The 20427-nt window shown below is 43.4% G+C and overlaps 1 protein-coding gene across 4 annotated transcripts in view; it reads right to left on the bottom strand.

Annotated features, from left to right (window-relative positions):
- MYO9A (myosin IXA) overlaps nt 1-20427 on the bottom strand; it is a 188596-nt gene that overhangs the window by 72790 nt on the left and 95379 nt on the right. For all 4 annotated transcript variants that reach the window (XM_050712936.1, XM_050712937.1, XM_050712940.1 and 1 more), the window contains one exon: nt 6808-6924. In XM_050712936.1, coding sequence (XP_050568893.1) covers nt 6808-6924 — 117 coding nt within the window. The remainder of the gene's footprint in view (nt 1-6807; nt 6925-20427) is intronic.

Genomic DNA, 20427 nt, shown 5'->3' with positions numbered 1-20427 from the left:
AGAGGGTGTCTAAGTAAACACGGCCCAGTTGTAAGCCTTCCAAAGTGCTCCCCTGAACCTCCTCTAGCCTGCCACGACTTCTTGAGACAGGCATCAAGACGTGGGTGCACCAAGGGTTTTTACACGATGTTGCCTGTTCGACATCACTGTGAATTCACAGCTTTCTTTGCAATCTGTTTCTGCTATACGTGGTTCCTGTGTTTCACAAAACTTGAGAATCCAGGACCTCTGCTGTCAGATAGATTTGAGGAGTGCAAGGAAAGAGGGAAGTGGGGATGTGGCAGCATATAAACCTTGCTCGCCTTGGTAAAGAGCAGCTGAAGTAAGCATAATTCCTGCTGCAGCATTCAAGCCTGTATAGAACTGTTCCATCAAACAAGTAATTAATAATCAGTTACAAATAAAACTCAGCTTGTCCCCATCTAACACGTCTATTGCCACCTCCAAGAGGAGCACAGAGCATGAAGGGCACGTGCACAGAGCTCCAGCAGCTCACCATTAGCAGCCTTTGCTCTGCAACGAGCTCCCACGTCTAACCATCATCCCACTTGTGCACAAATAGCTCTGTTCATACATTATAATTAATTAAATTAAAATAATAGTTAGAGAAGTAAAAGCATTAGCACTGGTCAAGTGACCCAAAGCTCAAGCAAGGAGGAAAAGCACCTCTCTGCTCCACCCATAAGAGCCTGCGAGCTGCTGGGCATCATGTTTTTAATTTTATTGGTCTTATCTATGCTAAGGATTTTATAAAACCTCCTTCCTAAGGCTGGTGTTATTCCACTGCCAGAAATATAAACCAGACTACCCACAAGGCTCTCCACGCTGCAGTTTGACTGTTATCAACAGATCACATAATGTGGCAGTAAAATATTCCTTCTGTGCTGGGTCCTTAAACAGAGAGACACCTAAAACTGAAGGAAATGCAGCTGCCGTGAGCTTGGAAGCCACACGGCTTGTGAGTTGAAGCTCTGGGGACTGTGGCTATGCTAACAGTCATACATGCAAAAGCACAACTGAAAAAGCATATAAAACACCGCAAGAACACTCCCAAGTGTGCCTAGCCCATTTTTCCAAAAGGTCTTTGGCCCCTTTATCCTCCTCTTGCCTGATGTTGAGGTTTTCCTCCCTATTCCAGGGCTGGATGGGTTTTACCTCCTCACCCGCAGCCTTGCCTGTTACAAGGACGACTGTTGAGAGCCCTTGGCCACCTTCCCAGAGGTTTGAATCCCCTGGCAAGACGCCTGCAAGAAACAGCCATTTGGCCAGGAGATGGAAATTGGAAGCCTCAGGACCAAGGATGGAGCCTGGCAGAGTGATCGTCTCATGCTCCTTCCCCTGCACATCCTAACGATTCGTTCACGGACCATTCGTTAACCCTCAGACTGAGAGGTAAATATATATTTTTTTTAATCTCCTTTAGTTAGCAGATCACCTGTTTTATCTATAGGATACATAAAGATGCTGTTGGAAACACCAGATAGTGACTATTTTGAATCCACGGTACCGATCAGCCATCCGTATCGCCCTTGTGTAGGCAAATCACAACCCCAACTCTTCCACTGCCATGCAAGCTTTTCTGTACAATGTAAAAGAGCTCCCAAAGTGACTCAAGATCAACGTCTCTATTACTGCGACCGAAAACAAGACTTACAAGAAATAACTGCTCCCACTTTCAGAGTCCTCATGGCAGTGCCTATGCTGGCTGCACGCGTTTTCATAAGCATTGCGTTGATGCTGTGTGGTCATTGTTAAGCCCCTACCATGAGTGAACACTTCAAATTAAACACAGACAGCCTTTCACAACAAAATTTAACATGAAATAGCTGAGCACAAATAACCTCCCCCTGTTTTTAGTGCTGATTATGTTACTGTGTCCAAACTGCTACTGAAATACTTTTTAATGTGCTGTATGCAAATAAGTTTATAAAGCAAAATAGAGGAGTTATTAGATATATAAGAAGTGACTATTTCACTTGTAAAAGAAGAAGCCTATTAAAAACATATTATATTTTAAAGTTCCTTTCCTACAGGTTTCTATGAAAGTGCCACGAAAAAGAAGCTCAGAAGTAAGATGCTCAAACAATGCTGTATTTGACATCACTGCAGCCGTACAAGATGAGCATGGTTGGGGCTGCCCTCGTCCCACCAGGCAAAGCAGCAGTTCCCTCTTCTCACCTCAGTTGTGTCCAGCTCCTGACTGCCTCCAAACCAGGAAGTTTGCAGTGTGGCTTTAGCCACACACTTTCACGCAGGAGAAACAAGGGCAGTGCTCTGCGGTTTGCTTTCTGGTGTGGGAGGCAGAGCCATGGAGTTCCCAAAAGAAAGAGGTCAACACGTTCAAGTTGGTCAAACTTTTGAAAACAAGAAATCAGGAATTTCTGTCTATTTCTCTGCCTCCCGAGCTGCTATCCTCCAAAAATCTCACTCTATGTACACACAAAAGGGTTGTATTGTTTTTTCCAGTATAAAACAGTACAAAACCTTTCACCAATACAGCCACTTCTTACAGAAAGTTGAAAAAATGATTTCCATTGAGGTATGAATAACTGAAATTATTGTTAAAGTCCTAGACTCCTGAAAGCATGTAATCTGGGATTAAGTTTACAGTCCAATATATAATGAAAATAATCTAAGGAGTTTTAAATTTAAAAATCTCTAATGCTTCAGTTTCGAATTCAGACTTCGAACAAGTGCCATGTGGAAATCATGTCAAGATGCAACATAATTTAGATTTCATGAGCCCAAGTCTACCTTATGTCTTAATCTTGTTCCTTTACTGAAACTAACATTTAAAGAGAACAAGTGCGCAGCAGTGACAAGCCTGCGAGTGTGCAAGCCTGCAGCAGGACCAGCAGCAGACAAGTGCACCAGTGTACCAATCTATAGCAAAACTTCTGTAATTAAAAGCCTACATCTACAAGGATTTTGAAATTTGTGCGAGCCCTGGGCTAGGAATCACTCTGTAGTTGAGATAAAGTGGCCTCACTCTTTTCTGGAAATGCCACAGCTGTGAATCAGGGAGCTAAATGCCACGCAGGGGCCTCGAGGGCATTCTGCAAATGACAGCCTTGGAGCTCAGTGCTCCACAGCTCCCAAATTACCTATAAACATCGACTGTCAGAGCTGACTTACGTTACCCCGAATGCGCGCTGGTGATGTCATTCCAGTGCTGAGGTACGCTTTGGCAATTACAAATGGGTTTGTTTCAAATTCTGGGGAAAAGGAATAAAATTAAACAATATTCCAATGCAAGCCAATACTGTAAATACAGAAAACCATCACCAATAAATCTAAAAGGATTACTCCAATTTATATCACCACAACATACATGGTGACATACGATATCAAGTGCGAGGCGGAGATTTGCTATGAATTTGGAAGTTGGGACCTGAAAACGATGAACAGATGCGCGCTAAACCCATGAATCGCTCAGCAATTCTTCCTCTGTTTCAGGTCAGACAGCCAGGAATGAACTTAGTTGATTAATTTAAATTATTTAAAGGCCATGAATTCACATTCACCATCATAAACACTTACAGAGCACCTCCGCTGAACACAATGGGGTTATTTAGCAGGAAAGGAAGATGCTTCACAAGCACCAAATGGGAAAGCTTAAAAACCCCCTTGAAAGAAACGTCTCTCGTTCAAACATGATCTGTACTATATCATCATTTTAAGCGGCAAGATGGACCTCTAACAATTCTTAACCTAATTTATGGAGGGGAAATTAAATAAAAGACTCTCTGAGGTTTAGTAATCTAGTTCTCATGAGGAAGAAACGTCTCCGACCTCATTAATAAAGGTCAAATTTCGGACAGCTTGTAGGGTATCACGAGAAAAGCCATTATCAGAACAGAAACTAAAAGCTAGAGGGAGAAGACCAAGGAAAACGGAGAACACACCAGCAGTGAGTCATAGAGAAACCCGTACGTAGCAGTGCTGCTGTAAGCATAAAACAGACCGTTTCAAATGACTATTCACAACTCAGCTCAGAAATAATGCACTACAATTCTTGCCAGCAAGCGAGATAAGCCAAATCCCACTGTGCTTTCCCAAAATAATTCACTGTACATTTAACTGAATTTGGATATCAAAGGTCTGATTTACATCTTTCAAATACTAGCTTGAAAAACAGTGGAAGAGTGATGACCAAGTGTTTATTTTTTTTAAATCTAGCTTCATCTCTTGATCTTCTCCTTACTGCTGATAACAAATAAACACACATACTGGGATATAAAAAATCTTTCCATTCCCATTGTCCCAAGTTCTCCTGGGGCCACGGACTTTGTTAGGACCTAGGTCTTCTTCCCACCTATCAACAAAACAGTCCTCCAGAGATTCAAAAACCACCACCAGTTTGGCCAAGTCTTGGTCTACAGAGGTTGGCTTCTGTGGCCAGCACAATGCTGCTCTGCCCCAGCAAAAAGGCTTTGCAGTGTACAGAGATAAGTTTTTACAGCATGCAGAGCAGGGAGCAATGCAGGATTTCATGTGCCTGACGAAGATACAGCTGTGTGTTTGGAATATTTGTCTCTTTCTCCAACTTCCATCATGCACCAGCAAAATCCTGATCTACCACGACCATGCGAATGACACGTCTGGTCACGCCTGCTCCTGCAAAGCCTATACGAGCTGGAATCAAGGGCTTTTAAAGGGCAGCTGAGTACGAGCACTGAAATCAGACTTTATGCTCATAGACATCCTTTCATCTTCACTTCTGTCACCAGCCTCAGATACAGTTCTGCTCCCACATACACTCTGCGTTCAGATGGTTTTCAGTCTTATTTTACCTATGCAAAACATGCCTGCCACACAAGACAGACCTCTGCCAAAAAAATCTATCATTTGACAACTTTCAAAACCTTCAAAAACCGCAGGATTATTAGAAAGAATGTCTTAAAAGCCAAACTAACACTGGTGACAAGCATGGTTAGGGTTAGGGTTAGGGTTACCCAGCGCACTTGCTGCAGACTGAGTTGCACACAATTCCCTGCAAAATTTGGAGTCAGTAACCTTTTGTGGAAGGGTGCAAGGCTACACTTTTCTTTTAGAAAGCAGGGACTAAATGTGTATTTGTTTGGGGTGCTGGCAGATGCCAGCATTCAAAGCTGTAAACGTTGCAATCCAAGTGCTGGCTTCTTGCCTTCACGGAGAGGAGCTCTGCCCATGGTCTGGAGATGCCCCTGCTCCCAGCCCACCTCCCAGCTACTTGTCTGTGTTGCCAAACCCCAGGACCACATGTGAACTGTGAAGTGGTGGGAAAAAAAACAGAAAGCACCGTCAGCTTAGTTCCTGTGGGACAGAGGAATGAGACAGTGTTAAGGGACAGCTGTGCATCCCAGCAGAGCCGTGGGCACCTTTAGCAGCTTGCTGGAAGTGATGTTATACTGAGTTTGAGACCCAAAGTCTAATGGCCTGTAAGCATCTACAGTTCTGCCCTGCTGTGACAGGCTGATCGCAAGCAAATGGCAATGTCCCAGTCTGATTTTGTATGTAAATATTATGGAACACATACTATGTGAAAAAAAAATCACCAATATTGGATCATTAAACAAAACAATCAGTATCCGAGATGCATCTCCTTGTTGAAGGAATCTACCTTTCGTGTTTCACCAAATACACAACTGTCTTTTTTCCTGATGGCCCAGACAAAACTTTTGATGACTTGAAAAAAATCAGGGAAGAACACAATGTTTTCTGTAAAACATTAAACAGGAGAAGAAGCACGTGCAGTCTGAAGATTTCACTGGATATCAACAGTTTTAAAAAACTTCTCGTCAGTAGTGTCACTGCCATATATTAAAAACAAACTTTATACAAACACATTTATTTGCGGTCTATAATTACTCTCCTCTAATCACCACAAGCATTTCTGTGCAGTTAAATGAAGGATCGGCTACACTGCAAGCCGCTGCGACTTCGCTCAGTCCTCCAGCATGATTCAAACATGTTAGCACTCAGCGAAACAATCCTCTTGGCAGCTTCAGCCTGGATGTATGACCCAGAAAAAAAAAACACAACAAAAAACACAGTGCTGGCCTGCGCCCAAAATTTCCAAGCCAAGGGTAGCTGGCGAGCTGCAAGCGCGTGAGTGCGTGTCCACATATATACACGTACATGCTCAGAGAGCTTCTCAAGGGTCAGCCCCTGCTCCAAGCGTGGATGAACATGGGACAGGTTCAGGAACACTGGAGCAGAGAGGATGTCCTGGGTCACCGCGTCCAGCCCCTGCTATCGCAGGAAACGTCCTGTAATCCCTGCCATAAATTCTTTGGGAAATTGGTTAGGCACCGTGCTGACTTCACTCTTCCCGTCATAGAGCTTTTTCCTAATTTTGCTCTTCTGCGAGTCAGAGAGGTCTCTTACCTTGCTATCTCCCAATGTGGCAGGTTTTTCACTTTTTCGGATTATTCTTATTGAACAACCTCATCAAAACACCTCGCGTTAGCAAGATTTCCAGTTTTTCCCTCAATTACATACGGTCCTATAGACTTACATGAGGAGGAAGAAGGACTTGGCATTGCTCCTGGAGGGGGTGGGGGACTAGGCTTTTGTGACTAAACCAAACCCTTTTCCCCAGCTGCTTTGAGGATATATTATTCGAGGCGCTTCTCTGTTCCTGGCTCAGCAAACACCACTTAAAATAACTATATACTTGGTCCGAAATATTAACAGCAATGTTCCACGAGGAAAAGTTAACTTTACGTTAAGCAATTTGCCATTAGCAGCTTGTGTAATGTTTCATCCCGTAGTTACCTATTTTAAAACTGAAGTGCACAGCCAAAGTAGCTGGCAAGACGTTACCTTGGTACTTTCCTCCATGTCCTTCGAGTTCAGGAGTGCATGGTTAATCCTGAAAACTATCCAGTCGAAGAGGGCACTGTATAATGATTTAGCCATGGAGTTTCGCACGGTCACAGCCTGAAAGAAAAAAAGAAAAGGGCGATTGGAAATGATTCATGCTCTGCACTGAAACGTGTTTCACTTCTTAAGTAACCATGTACAATGTTTGTATTTTGCCCTCGCCAAAGCTTTTGTCTACTATTCTAGTTTATGTTGCATACACCACTGGTCCTGAAGCCATCGGGTGTTTGCTGTGATCCCTGCGCTGTTCTGCTCAGCCGAACCATGAGATGTGCGCTGGACTTTAGCTTGGCTTACTCTGGTGCATTCAAGTGGATGATGCATGAGATCACGCAATAAATCCCATTACCAATGGAGAAAGGAAATAAAAACAAAACGTGTATTTAACTTCACCAAGATGACCGCAGATTTATTTGGGGAGAAGGGAAGAGGAGGGGGAATACTGCACAGCAACCATCAACCAGGGTGGAAGCGTGTATCGGGGCAGGCACCGCCTGGTGCCAGTAGGAGTCTGAAACCCACATAGTAAATCTGTGAATGGTGCTGAATATCCCAAGCTTTCCAGGCGCTACAGATCTCCTAGAATGAGAACTAACGCTTCCCCAGAGGGGCCTCAACATCGCAGTCCTCTCAATCACGACGTGAGAGATTTCTCTCAATTGACAGTGATGAAGAAGACGTGCAAAGGAGGGTCACTAGCCCACGTTTCTCCATACCACACTTGCTTTGGCACAGGTAGTTACACACCAAGCCAGAAAGCAGCAATTCATACTTAAGGGCTATCTTTGCTTGTGATTCCTTGGTTTAAATTTTTACCTTGAGTTGTATTACGGTGCTTCTGCACATACTAGTCACCCAAAACCTTGCAATACCAGCAGTGACCATCAAGTCATGGCTTGGTTTTAGCTGCTATGTAAGAAGAAACAAGGAAACAGGGTTCATACATAACTACTTCAGTAAAACCTTGAACCATAACAAATCAGCAGCTTTGTATACATCGCATTGAAACCCTTCCCACCAGACCTCTAACCAACATATAAGAGCTGTGTGGCCTCATGACACCAACCTGAAGCAAAAGAGCAAAGCTCACGTAGCATCATTTGTTTTCTCTCAGCTTGCTTCCACCAAAAGCTCCCTCTTTTCCCCTAAATATTTTGGGATGACATCTTTAACCGTGATTGCATGCTCTTCTGCCAATGTTTTGCTCCTACGTGCAATTAATCCAGTCTGTGGTCTCTGTCTAGTAGGTTGCAAGTGGGGTACCAGGAGCCCAAGCACGCCAGCCTGAGGATGTTCACAAATCTGTGCCTCTGTACAACGCTGACCATCAGCCTGATGTGGCCACAGCCATCTCTTGCTCAGTGGCAATAAACACTGCCAGATAAGCAACGTAGGAGGGCTAATTATGAAACATTACAACAATTAACAAGGAATCATTTGGGGAATCACTTGTCCCAAACCAGCACTGCGATGAACCAAAACCAAGGGCAGGATGGAAATATGTGAGCAGCGGGGCTGAGCGGGCTTGTTGTGCTGCAGACCAGCACGGTGCCTTCAAAGGCTCTGGGCGAGCTGCTGAAACATCGGGGTTATCCAACAAGAGCACTGGAAAACAGCTGGCACCTGGAAATGCACACAGGGCTGTATATTTTCCAGTAACTGCTCTCTTCCCTTTACTGAAGGAAAGGCTTGGGGGAGTTCAGAATTTTTCTTGTTTATATTATAAGCAATATGGAAGGGGTATTTTTTTTTTTCCCCCAAAAAGCGTGTGGGGAAATATTTCAGTCATTAACGCAGAACTACCTCCATGCTCTCTCTCAGCCTAATTAATCTGGTAATGCTGGAAAACAACTGGTGCCACTGTCACCCACTGCCACCAAATAAACCTGTCCCTGGGGAAGGACAAAGGCTAAGGCAGAGACGCTTCTCGCTGCTGTAATGATCCGTCCAGCATAAACCAGTCCAATTAACTGGTCCGACACAAAGGCATGCAGTTAAAACCAAAAAACATTCCTATATAAAGCCAATGAAGAAGAGCATTGTTTCCTCTGTACAGTCCCGTATGGTTTTCTATTACAATAGACTGTTTTTTCCCCCCGTTATGACGGAGAGCTGCTCTCCTTGCTCTGCTCCAGACCCAGGAGCCCCAGCTTGACAAAAACCCCAATCTCTGATTTTCAACAGTTATTTTTAGACACCATGGCTGTAGCATACAAGCTGGCAAAAGCAACATATATAGAGTAAGAGGCGGGGGGATGCATATGTACACATGGATCTCATTTGCAAACTTGTTGGCTCCTTATAAGCCAATTTCTTCTCTCATTTGTACCAACAAATCCCGATAACTCTCGGCAGCCATGCTGCCACCCCGGGCTTGCCACAGTGCCTGGCCCCGCGCACGCAGCATCGAACTATGCAACACCTGCAGAGACGTGCACCTATTGCAGCTGACTCTGGTTTTTAGCACTTCTTCCCACTTCAGTAACATATAAACTGCATGAGGGAATATTGTTTCTTTCCAAATTAAGGAGCTGCTACAATTTCGAGAACACAATATCAAGCTTTCCCCCAAATTGCTGGAATGGATCGCTTTGGAAACAAGTCTTCCACCTCCTTTTTTTTCCTTTTCTTTTTCATCTGTGGCATTCATCTTGCATTGCCACATGCCACCGAGCAGACAGTTTAAAATAATGTCAGCCCATAAAGTCCTTTAAATACAGAAAGGCTAAAAGAAAACCCACGTGGCGACTTGTCCCCTTCAGCACGTCTCACTCTCATTTTCTCTGCTCAGTGGGGTAGCACAGCTGAGGAGAGGCAGCGTAAAGGATGCTCTGCCTGCCCAAACCTCCCAGCTGTTCACAGCACAACCTGGTGTGCAATATTCAGGACTTGCGCATAATTAGTCAAGAAAAGATTGAGCCACATACTCACATCCACTCTGATACAGCAGAACATTTAAAATACATGCTTACACATCCTTTCTATCTGAGGCTTTAAAGACTTTAACTTTTCCTGGGTGACTTAGTGATGGAATTTGTTTCTTTCCAAACTGCCAGCGCTTGGATGTAATCAATGCCACCAAGCTCACGACATGGAAATGCTGTGTGCATCATACACAGCTGAAACAGTTTGTACCTGGATTTATTATAGAAGTAAGAGAACGAACACGCATGACCTGCTGAAGGCAGCACGCAGCTTTTAACTCATATGTATGTTAATTGGGGATGCCCTTTGAAATACATGCCACATAGTATGTATGGCTTGTCTCCACCTAGCCTCCCTTCCTTTGCTTTCATTGATTTATAACCTAACTCCTCTAAGATCACCACCTTAGAAGTCCTTCCGATTTAACTCAGATTTTTAAACTGAAAAAAGGCAAAAAACTTGCTTGCAGCAAACTTTCAACTACATAAAAACAAATGGAAGCTCTACAGGCTGCTCCACCAGTTTCTTTGGTCTTTGCAATTGTGAAAATAAATAGTCCCATGAAGTTCTTCCAGGGAATGGTTCATCTCAAAATTCCTGCTTGGTATTTTGAAGCAGCATTTGTCATCCCCAGCTTCTTGTGTCTTGCATGTCTCGTTACGTGACCATTTAGGCAGATCTCTAACACTGCGGCACTCATAAAATTCATTCACAAAGCAAAATAAAAATAGCTCATGCGATGCCAAAACAATCTCTCTGGGATCAAAGCAAGCACAACATCTTGCACACACACAGAAATATTGCTTACTGATTCAAAAACAAAATAGATCAAACGCACTTGAACATGGTGATGCAGGAAATAAACTGAAGACAAGGTTTTAATCAATAGGTTTCCTGCAGATAGGACTGACAAGGAAGAATATTTGATTACAGGCATTGCTGCTTAGACGCTAGAGGTGCCACTTGCTAGGGCTGGCTGACATTCCCTACTAAGATGCTTGGTTTTGTTCGTAAGATTGCATTGCCAAAGCAAATGGCCCATGAGTTTTCATGATGGGCATTAGATTCAGGCTAATTTAAAAGCAGATCTACTTTTGGAAACGTCTTCTGCCACAATGAACAAGGGGCGACAGACTGAAGAATTACAATCTCTTTGAAGCGTTTTGGAGCACGGACTTCAAGTCTCGGTAGCGGCAGCCTGTGTTTTAGAGATGGCAGAAGATATAATCTCAGCAAACCAAATTTGCTCAAATTAAAAGCCTCTGTGAAACACATTGGTAGACATTCAGGTTGTTAATTCCTAAGATTACAAAGTCTCTTGACGTACGAGCTCATCTTCTGTCTGCTGGTGCTCACCAGACGCCGTATCTGCCACCCCCAGCACCATCGCCCTGGCACTTGCCTCTCAAATTCCTGCTGCCCTGCTCAGAAGCAATGACTCAAACAGCAGAAACCAGAAAAAGGCTGTACGTGGTGACGTACAGGGTGGTATTTTACCACACCCTCTTTCTGCAGCTTCTGTGAGGCGCTGTCGAAGCCTGTGCAGCGGGCGGGACGGGCAGAGCTGGTACAAGAAGAACTCAGGTTGTTAATAAATGCCAGAATGGTTTCTTTCACCTTGTTACGTATTCAGAAACCGCAGCAGCTTACACGTAGACAACCTAGTTGAAAGCATCCTTTTTGTTTCCTAAAACCCTGGGTAAACCAGCAGCTTTTTACTCATTCTGACACAATCTTTGCTTTAAAAAAATAATAATTGAAGGGAAATAATTTCATGCAAGAAACTGCAGTTTAGCCAGGTTAATTTTATGGCTTCAAACACTGAAAAAAAAATGCCACAAATTTAGTGCTTCATGAGCAAATGTGTCCCTTCACTTTCATGCTTGTGCACTGGAGGTACCAAATCTAAAAATCTAAGTAAAACAAATATTCTTACTTCTTATTCCTCTTTAAACCTCAGGTCTTTCCCCAGCGTGCCTCCCTGAACATACTCAGAGCTCCAATACTGCCAGGAATTGTGAAACTCCTGCTTGGGGCTTGTATTTGTGCAAAGTCCACGCTGTCACCGCAGCGTCACAAGCTGCCTGTTTTGTAGGCTCTGGACTTGATCCTGGAGCCAAAACCAGGGCAGTCCTGCAGCTCAGCTCTGTGACCCCAACGCATCATTAAGGCAGGCTATGGGGGTAGCACCTGCACTTAAGCTGCATCTACCTGTCAGCATGCAATCTGATGGGAAATCTATCCCAAAACACACCGAAATGAAATGCAGGCTGCCAGCAAGGTAGCCCATCACATCTCAGCTGAGCTCATTCCGCCCGTTACTCATTTATAGGGCTGGATGCATTTGGTGCCCAGTGAATTCTTACCAAACACCGCTCTTGACTTCATACTCTCAACAGAACCCATTTGAGAAGAGGAGGTGGTGTCAGACTTCCACGTCGTGCCCTGCTTTGGGATTTTCAGCTCCCCGCAGGCACGGGTGACTTTGAGACGCCCTTGTGCCGTCACACAGAGCCCTCAGTCGCAGTGATGCCAACGCTGGCTCCTCGCCCTTTACCAACCTAATGTGTCAGCAAGCGTGATTTCAATTCGAACAGCAAAACCATAAATCTTTAGAAAGTTTTCAGCCTAAAGGAATAAAAGCCAGGAGAACGGAGGGTGGGGGAAAACAAATCCTGAAGGACTTTTAAAGGCAAAGAGCACCAGTTCGTCATGCAGAATTGCAGCAACATCCCAGGGGCTGCACGGGGACCAGAAGACAAACAGAACCTACTGCAGAAAAAGTGAGTAAGACCCTGCTGGAAGCGATATGGTTTTAATCAGGTGCTCCTGTGGCCAAGACGAGCATTTTCTGGAGTGCAGACCCCATGATCTCCAGTGATATCTAGAGTGAGACAAATTCAAAATCCTCTCCCCACCTACTCTGTCCAAACCAAACAAAGCAGAGCCCGTATCTGTAACAGCAACTGGCCTCCGACATCCAACTTTAAACATTTTGACCAAAACAAAAACACAGCATAAAGGCCTCTTGCAACCCGTATAAACACTTCCACTAATATTCTGTTTAAAAAATGCCTGCACAAAATAAATAACCATTTCTGCACGGTGCATCACTCGACACAGAGCCTCCAAAAATTAAAGGCAGCAGAAGCAAAGTGAGGTTCATCGCTTTTGCTATCGCTTGGGAAGTGCGTTGCATCAATGCACTGAAAAGGCTGGGTGATGGACACTTGGGTACAGGCAGAGGCAGATCTTATCACCAGTTTGAAATCTAATTTCCACTGAGTGGCTCCCTTTAAGCCAGGCACATTGGACAGCAGAAATCTGTTATTGCAGCTTTTGGGTCACTATTGGAAGAAAGGTGGCACTTTTTTTTTTTGACCCTGCTTACTAAGTACAGGCTCAGATTATCAGAAGTGAAATTAAAAAGCAGAACTAGAAAGCAAGTGTAAGCACCAAACTGAATGGAAGCCCTGGGTTAGATTAAAACCCTGTAGAGTTTAATAGTGGGCAACCCTTATCCTGCTTCTTCAGCATTAAACAAAACTATGAAACATCCACAAAGATGTGCTGAACAATGCTGTTGGTCAACACAATGTTAATAATTCAGCAATTTTGGGTCAACTTGATGTTATTACATCCTCTCCCCATTTTTCACCAGGGGACAAAGCAGACATGGGAGCGAGGTCAATGCATCTACTCCAGAATTGCTAAAAGCCACGAGCACTTGAAAACAGGATGTTTAAATGCCATTTCTCAGGCACAAATTCATAGGGTCTAAAAGAGCAAACATGTTAGAAATATGCTTTGTGTATCAAGGTCCCTCTTTGTCCATTTTTCTGTGGTTCCTTATGTGTGTGTGTGCATCTCATGATAGACACTATCAGTGTTATTTGCTCATGCAGGGTAAAAGCCCGTAGCCAGCCCTTGTATTCTACAAATGCAAAATTCCCACTCATCCCCCAGAAATCTGACTTTACAAGCAACTCTTACTGCAAACTTCCCCATAAGAACTTGCACTGATCTCCCCAAATCAATTTGTTAGAACATAAATGCTCTCAATACAGCCACAGAAACTACCTATGAACTTTCGTCTCCCAGTAAAGCCAGAAATCCGCTGTAGCACATACGGAGCTACAAACACACGTGTGCATGTGCTTCCTGCCCTCCAGGAAGAAAACAAGCAGCACCCGCTCTCCTTTCAGGCTGGGATTATCAAATACTTACAAAACCAATCACAGCAGTTCCAAGATGACAAGTAACATTTCTTTGCGATGAGTGTGAAGTTTGCGAGAGTTTATGTAAAATGCAGTAAAGGCACAAGTTAATTTCTTTAAGTAAAGCCACTCACCATAAAACACTTAAGGTTTGCTGCTTGTGTACAACAGAAATGGAGATTCCTGTTCTCTACAGGAAATAAGATATGAATGCAGGAAGAGAAGAAATATCCCGCTCTTCCTTAGGGCCTTTGATAGACTTCCTATCATTTCTATACAAGGATGAACGGTGCTTCCAATGAAATATTCAGGAAAAAAAAAATCAGGATTCTTCCTCTTCAGGAAATCCCTCAAAAATCCAATCTGTATACATATTTATAGTGGCTCTATGGGGGCTTTGCTTGTTTATTTTTCTTTTAATATGTGGAATACATTTTCTGTGTGTGAACCAATTCTCATTTCTGCTTGCAGGGATTTGGCAGTAAAACCCAGGAACATGCTGATAGCCTACAAAAAAAAATTTAGAGAGCTATTATCTGCAGATCATACACAGGATTTGATTTTTGTTATAATTTGATGTCTGTTTTAAAATCTTTAACAGCCATTCCCTTTTTTTCCCATTTATTCTCCAAGGTGAAATTCAGCTTCATAATTACATCTGTACTAATTCTAACATAAATATCTTATTCCAAGAAGACTCAGAGGAAAAACCACATTTTAATACACACTGAATTTTGCCCTTGGTATTCAACTAATGTTTTCTGCTGTTGCCTCCTTCAATCACTGCTGTGGGTTTGAGCAATATCTATAATTTTCAAGTAGGGGGAAAAAACAGGAAAAGAAATATATTTGTTTTTATTGCACTCAAAGTATCGACAGAATTATGCTGCATGTGTAAGTAAATGCTGGAATAAATCAGCTCCTGTTCTTAAAAACATTTTACTTTAATATTGGCAATGCTTAGCCAGTGTGATTAGCAATGGTTAACCAGCGAGATCAGAAACAGCAGAAACAAGAGCACCGCCAGCTCCTGTAACACACCTACTTTTCATCTCAGAGGGGCTGAATCAACAGGAGCAGGTCTTGGGCATTCAGCACACGCAGGCACCTAGGCGATGACATTCTCTGCAGCTAGCATGAATTACGTGAGCACATAAAGCAGACACAAAATACAGTTTTACTTAAAACTATCTCAGAGGTGCTCAATTATCAGGTTACTAGTAAGACCGAGCGTGCATGCACGTGGAGTGCACGTGTTGGGGGAGTACCACAATTATGTTAAAATTAAATGTTCATCTCTGCTGCTGTTACTGCTCAGTGAGGGCAGGGGAAGAAAAACATTTGTAAGGTGGATTTGGCTTTTTTGGCACTTGAATGGACAGGAGAACAGCTGAGGCACTGGTTGTTAGGTCTGTCACCCCCGCTCTGAAGTGGAGCGGCAGATAAGAAAGGGAGAGACTGTGAGGCTGAGCTAGGGAAGGAGCAGAAGACAAGCAGGCTGGTGATGAAGTGTGGTAGCACTGCATACAAAGCCTGGCTGCGCATCAGATCCTCTCTGTGGCTCACCGAAGCTGGGACAGCATGTCACTGGTCTGCCAGGTTTGCAAAACAGATGCATAAGCTATAAGCTGGTGGTATTAGGCAAGGTCTAAGTCCCTCTTTTTGTCCAAGTGCAGGTTTCGGTGACTAACTCTTATCTAATGTCAGGTTCAGTGGGTCCCAAGTCACACGTGTGCACGGAGAACGAAGGCTTCCTGCTGCTCTGCTCACTTTCTGTGCATTACCCAAAGTGTCATGCGTCTGGTTTGCATTCACAGCCGCATCCTGGGGCAAGAAATAGATTAAGCAGCTTTTGTGGTTCCCCTTTGGGTCACAGGACATAGGCTGAGACAGGCGGCCTTAGCTTTTTTTTTTTTTTTTTTAAACAGGGGCTTAACACCCAGAGGAAAGTACTCTTGCAGGATATCAGACTCGAGCTTAATCCCTATCTTGGCATCAAGAAGTATTATATCATACTCGGGCTGAGCAAGTATGATGTAATTTTCCATGCTCATATTTTATCTTAGCATCATATTAAAATCCTGTCATTCTCTGGCTTTCTTTTCCTATGAGACCTCGAATTGTTAATGCATCATGCTGACTTGAGCCTGGAAAAGGCTTTTTATGATTTTTGTTTGCATTGATTAAGGACGAGGAAAATCTTTAGAAGGCTCACAGGAAGAAGAGAGGGAGCAGCAGATGTAAGAGGAGTTTAATCACCAAAAAGGAAAAGTTAGTTTTGAAATGCTATGAGCTTTTCTATAAAGGTTCATTTTTAGGTTTTATTTCTATCAATGTAGCAGCAAACAATATACCCCCAAAAAAACCCTAAGCCCTGCACTGCCCCAAGTGCTGGTGTCTGAGCTCCCAGCTGGCTGCCACGTACCTGCAGAAACCTCCTGCTGTCACCCTGAAGCCAGGGGACAGCAGGGAGTGGCCTGCCAGGGGATCAGTAAACCCAGAAGGTATAAGTGTCCCTCATGCTTTCCAGAGCTTGCTTATCATTTGGTGGACTTTACAATGAGAAAAAAATAGACTGAAATGTCATTGCAACACTGAATCGTTCTCCAATGCAACACTGAAAGAAGCATTTTAGGTATTAGAGATATTTTTAAGTCACTTATAAGAGGCAGAGCTTTTTATTGTACTAGCTTCCAACTTACCTATCAAATGCTTATTAACTTTAACTCGTCTTGTGCTCTCCCTTCTCTAGCCCTCATTTCCCAGCGCCTTCCCCGATCTCTTCCATCCAAAGGCCTGTCTCCCATCCGCCCGCCTGTATTGCTCAGAGGTGTTCAAACAATGCAGACACTTCCCAGAAAATCCAAACCACAGCCAGAGAAGTAAAATCAGTGGTTCTGCCCAGTGAGTCTTCCTGTCTCAATATACCATTAGGTTAACAAGACAGTCCTTCAGAGCTTACCTGTTAGTCTAGCAAATAGGAAAACCCAACCTTTATTATTAACTAAAAAAAAAAGTTTTTTTTTTTTTTTTTTTTTTTTTAAGATGTCATTCCACTCTTTTCATCATGTGTTAATCTGCTCATCCTTGCTCCACTCTCTATCTCATGTTCCCACTGAAATCGCCGTTCCTGTACTAACACGACTCCCAAGGAATAACCTTCCCCTCCTTACTCATCCCTCCTGTCATCATACGTACATAAATAGGGAAAACGAAGTGGAAAATCTGAAACAAGAACAACAACATCTCCTGTGGGTGTCAATTGTATCTCAGCTAGTGGTAGGCAGGACTGAAGAGGACAGATGGGAGACCCGTCATTCCTATCACGAACTGCAGCCTGCCTGCTATTTATTTTTAGAGCTGTTTTGCAAGCTCCCGTCTTTAATATTGTTGTATTGGAGATGAATATTTGTAATATGCTCTGGTCATGCTTTTCAGAAAAATCACCCAGGTTACAGTCAGAACCAAACTAAATCAACAAAGATCTTTTCAGTGATTTTCTCAGTCTCCACGATGGAGCCATGTGGTTGCAAATGTCATCTTCCTAAAAAGATTTTAGTCAGTCTTCAGCCTTTGTACAATGTGGTTAGAAAATGTGATCTGTAACAAATTAAAAGAGAAAAGGAACAAAAATACATTCTCTTCCTGAAATAAAACTCATCCAGAAAACAAGTCCATGGTTCTCACTTCTTCCCATGGAGGCAAGGATGCAAGGAGAGATGTCCTACTGAAGGGGCGATCGTGAGCTCAGCATAAAGAGCTGCCGAAGAACAAAGTCACCGGGCAGCCAAATTTGAAGGCAAAGGAAAAGAGAAGTGCTTTTCTCCACCCGTGTTCACCCAGAGTCTGTTGTATCAACAACTGAGATCCCACTCAGACTTCCAGGTCTTCCTTTGCCCGTGTTTTCACAGTGGAACTGGTACATAAATAAATTAATAGGTTACTCAGTGACACAACACAAGGCATGTGACCTGACCCGAGCAGGAAACCATAGGCTACACTTAAGGAAATTTGTTCCCAAGCTCACGGGCACCATGTACCAGCATTCCAACTGTGAAGCACAACACATGGCCAAAAATAGCACTTCAGCTATAACAGCCAAATCCTGCCTTTCTGTTGACCCTTCCCAAGCAAAAGATGTGATCTTAAAAAAACTTGTTTTGCCAGTCTATCATTGTCCTCACCACAGGTGTTTTTTTTTGTTTGTTTGTTTTGTTTTTTTTTTTGGGCAAGCCTCCTCAATGTGAAATGCATCCTCGTCACACCTCAACTGCTCCAGCTACGGAGGCATGGTCTGTGCCACACACCCCGTCCAGCCACTGAGCTTCTGTACCTCGTCCTACATCACATGCTGATGAACAGCCTTATCAGATGGCTGAGAAATCAACCTGAATTTACTCATATTGAGATTATATAGAAAATCCCATATTCCTACCAACAATACCAAAATGTCATGCTGCGTGGGAAAAGCTGACTTGCTAATTCAAGAATGGGTGGTTTCCATTCTTACAAAGCTTTGAGTTTAGTGTAAATTTAAATCAAGAAAGTACTGAGGACACATACTAAGGGACTCTGTGAAATTAAAGCACCTTTTCAGTAATCAAATATAATTAAAAGAACCTTTAAAAGAGTCTAGAATGGATTTGATGACAGAAAGGGCATCTGGAGTGGGGAGGCTGACGATGGGCAGAGCACTCCATGGAAAGTCACCATTTCTCTTCCTAAAGTCCTTATTTTTGGAGTCTGCTCAGAATTCCAGAAAGCTGAGTCTTCTATTTTCCAAACACCAGTGCCAACTTGATAGCACAAACACTGCTGATACACAAGAATTTACAGGGCTGCATGGGCACAGAGGAGAGGAGTGAACTGAACAGCTCTGGCATGGCAACGTTCAGATAGATGCTGTCACTGTGAAGCTCTGCAGCTTTGGGAAATTCTCATAGACACGAGCTCCATTCAGCCAAATCTCTGCAACATCTGCCATGCACAGCTTCACGGAAACATGAGGGCACATAATCACATTATACTGTAAAAAAAATCATCAAAGCAGGTTAAAAAAGACCCGTCATTGATGGACTCGGTCTTCCTAACAAAGGAAGCATACCGCATCTCACAACGAAATATGTGCAGCCCACCCAACCTAGAAAACCAGGAATCTTGGCTAGTCCATGCTCTGCCACCGAGCATGTCTGTTCCTGGCATTTTGAAGAGAAAATGAAAAACATAATCCCATAAAGAAGTTTCTTTTGAAGTTCTGCATCGCCAGTGCCTTCATATCCTGAAGCAGAGACGCTTGCAGGTCTCTTATAAGCTTTGTGGGGTTCCAGGCTTATTCTATTAATATTTTTCTGTAATTCTGAATATACTCATCAACGTACCAACTCTTCAAAGGAATCCTGCTAAGCTCCAAACGTTAATGACCTGTGGTGACAATGAGTCTCATAAGCTAATGGTGCCTGGTATAAGTAGATGCTTCCAGCAGTTTTGCTCCTTTCTACTTTATTAAGTGTCCTTATACTTCAGGACTGAGAATATTCATCCCATTTTTTGCATGCTATTAATTATTTTGTCTCCTTCCCACTTTTTCACCTCTGTTATTTTCAGTCTGTTAAGTATTCATAGTTAGTTGCAACTATGATATTTTCCTTTGTGTTTTTTTTTTTTTTTTTTAACATCTTAGATAATGTCATGCCATTTGAAAACTTGGCCGTGGAACTCCATTCCTTTTCTCTCTATAATGGTCTGAAAAAGGCATCAGACAGTACCACCACTAGCACATGAGCTAATGAAACATCACTCAGCTCTTTGCTGTAATGGAATACTTTTTTCCTCTCATTTAGGTCTGCTCCACAAGGCTTCGCTATCTCGCATTTCTGCCAATTAACTGTTACCTCGCTGAAAATAAAGTGTTCCCTGCAAGCTCAACCCACGAACACGGCACGGTTTATCATCTGAAATAACCATCTTGGGAGTATCTCCATGAACACACCAAAATTCATCCCAAGTAAAGACAGCTAGGGTGAAGTCACCCATCATGACATGAAGAAGAGATCCGATGGCTTAGTGTTACCAGCAGGGAGGATGTGCCAGCCCCATCAGCCACCCTTGGTCCTGGCTCCTCTCTCCTTTTCTGAACCCAGCACAAGGCTGGTGCTTGCTGGCCTTTTTTTGAACCAACTGAACTTAGCCAAAGGACACAAACCCAGCGGTGCCTCTGCTCTCAGACTCTCTCCAGGCTGGCTAATTGAGTCAGCACAGCCCCTGGGATGACAAAGAGAGAATAGCAAGCAGCAAGAGGCAAGTAACCTCAGCCCCTCTTCACATCATCCTCAGAGGGACTGCCAAACTGCCACCTCCTGCTTTTTCATCCCACTGAGTACGCAGGTTCAATGCTCATCGCTCTCTGGTCTTTTCTGTA

Source organism: Cygnus atratus, chromosome 11 (assembly GCF_013377495.2).
Source record: "Cygnus atratus isolate AKBS03 ecotype Queensland, Australia chromosome 11, CAtr_DNAZoo_HiC_assembly, whole genome shotgun sequence".
Classification (NCBI taxonomy): Eukaryota; Metazoa; Chordata; class Aves; order Anseriformes; family Anatidae; genus Cygnus; species Cygnus atratus.
Note: the sequence above shows the minus strand (reverse complement) of the source record. Positions and strands in the feature narration are given on the sequence as shown.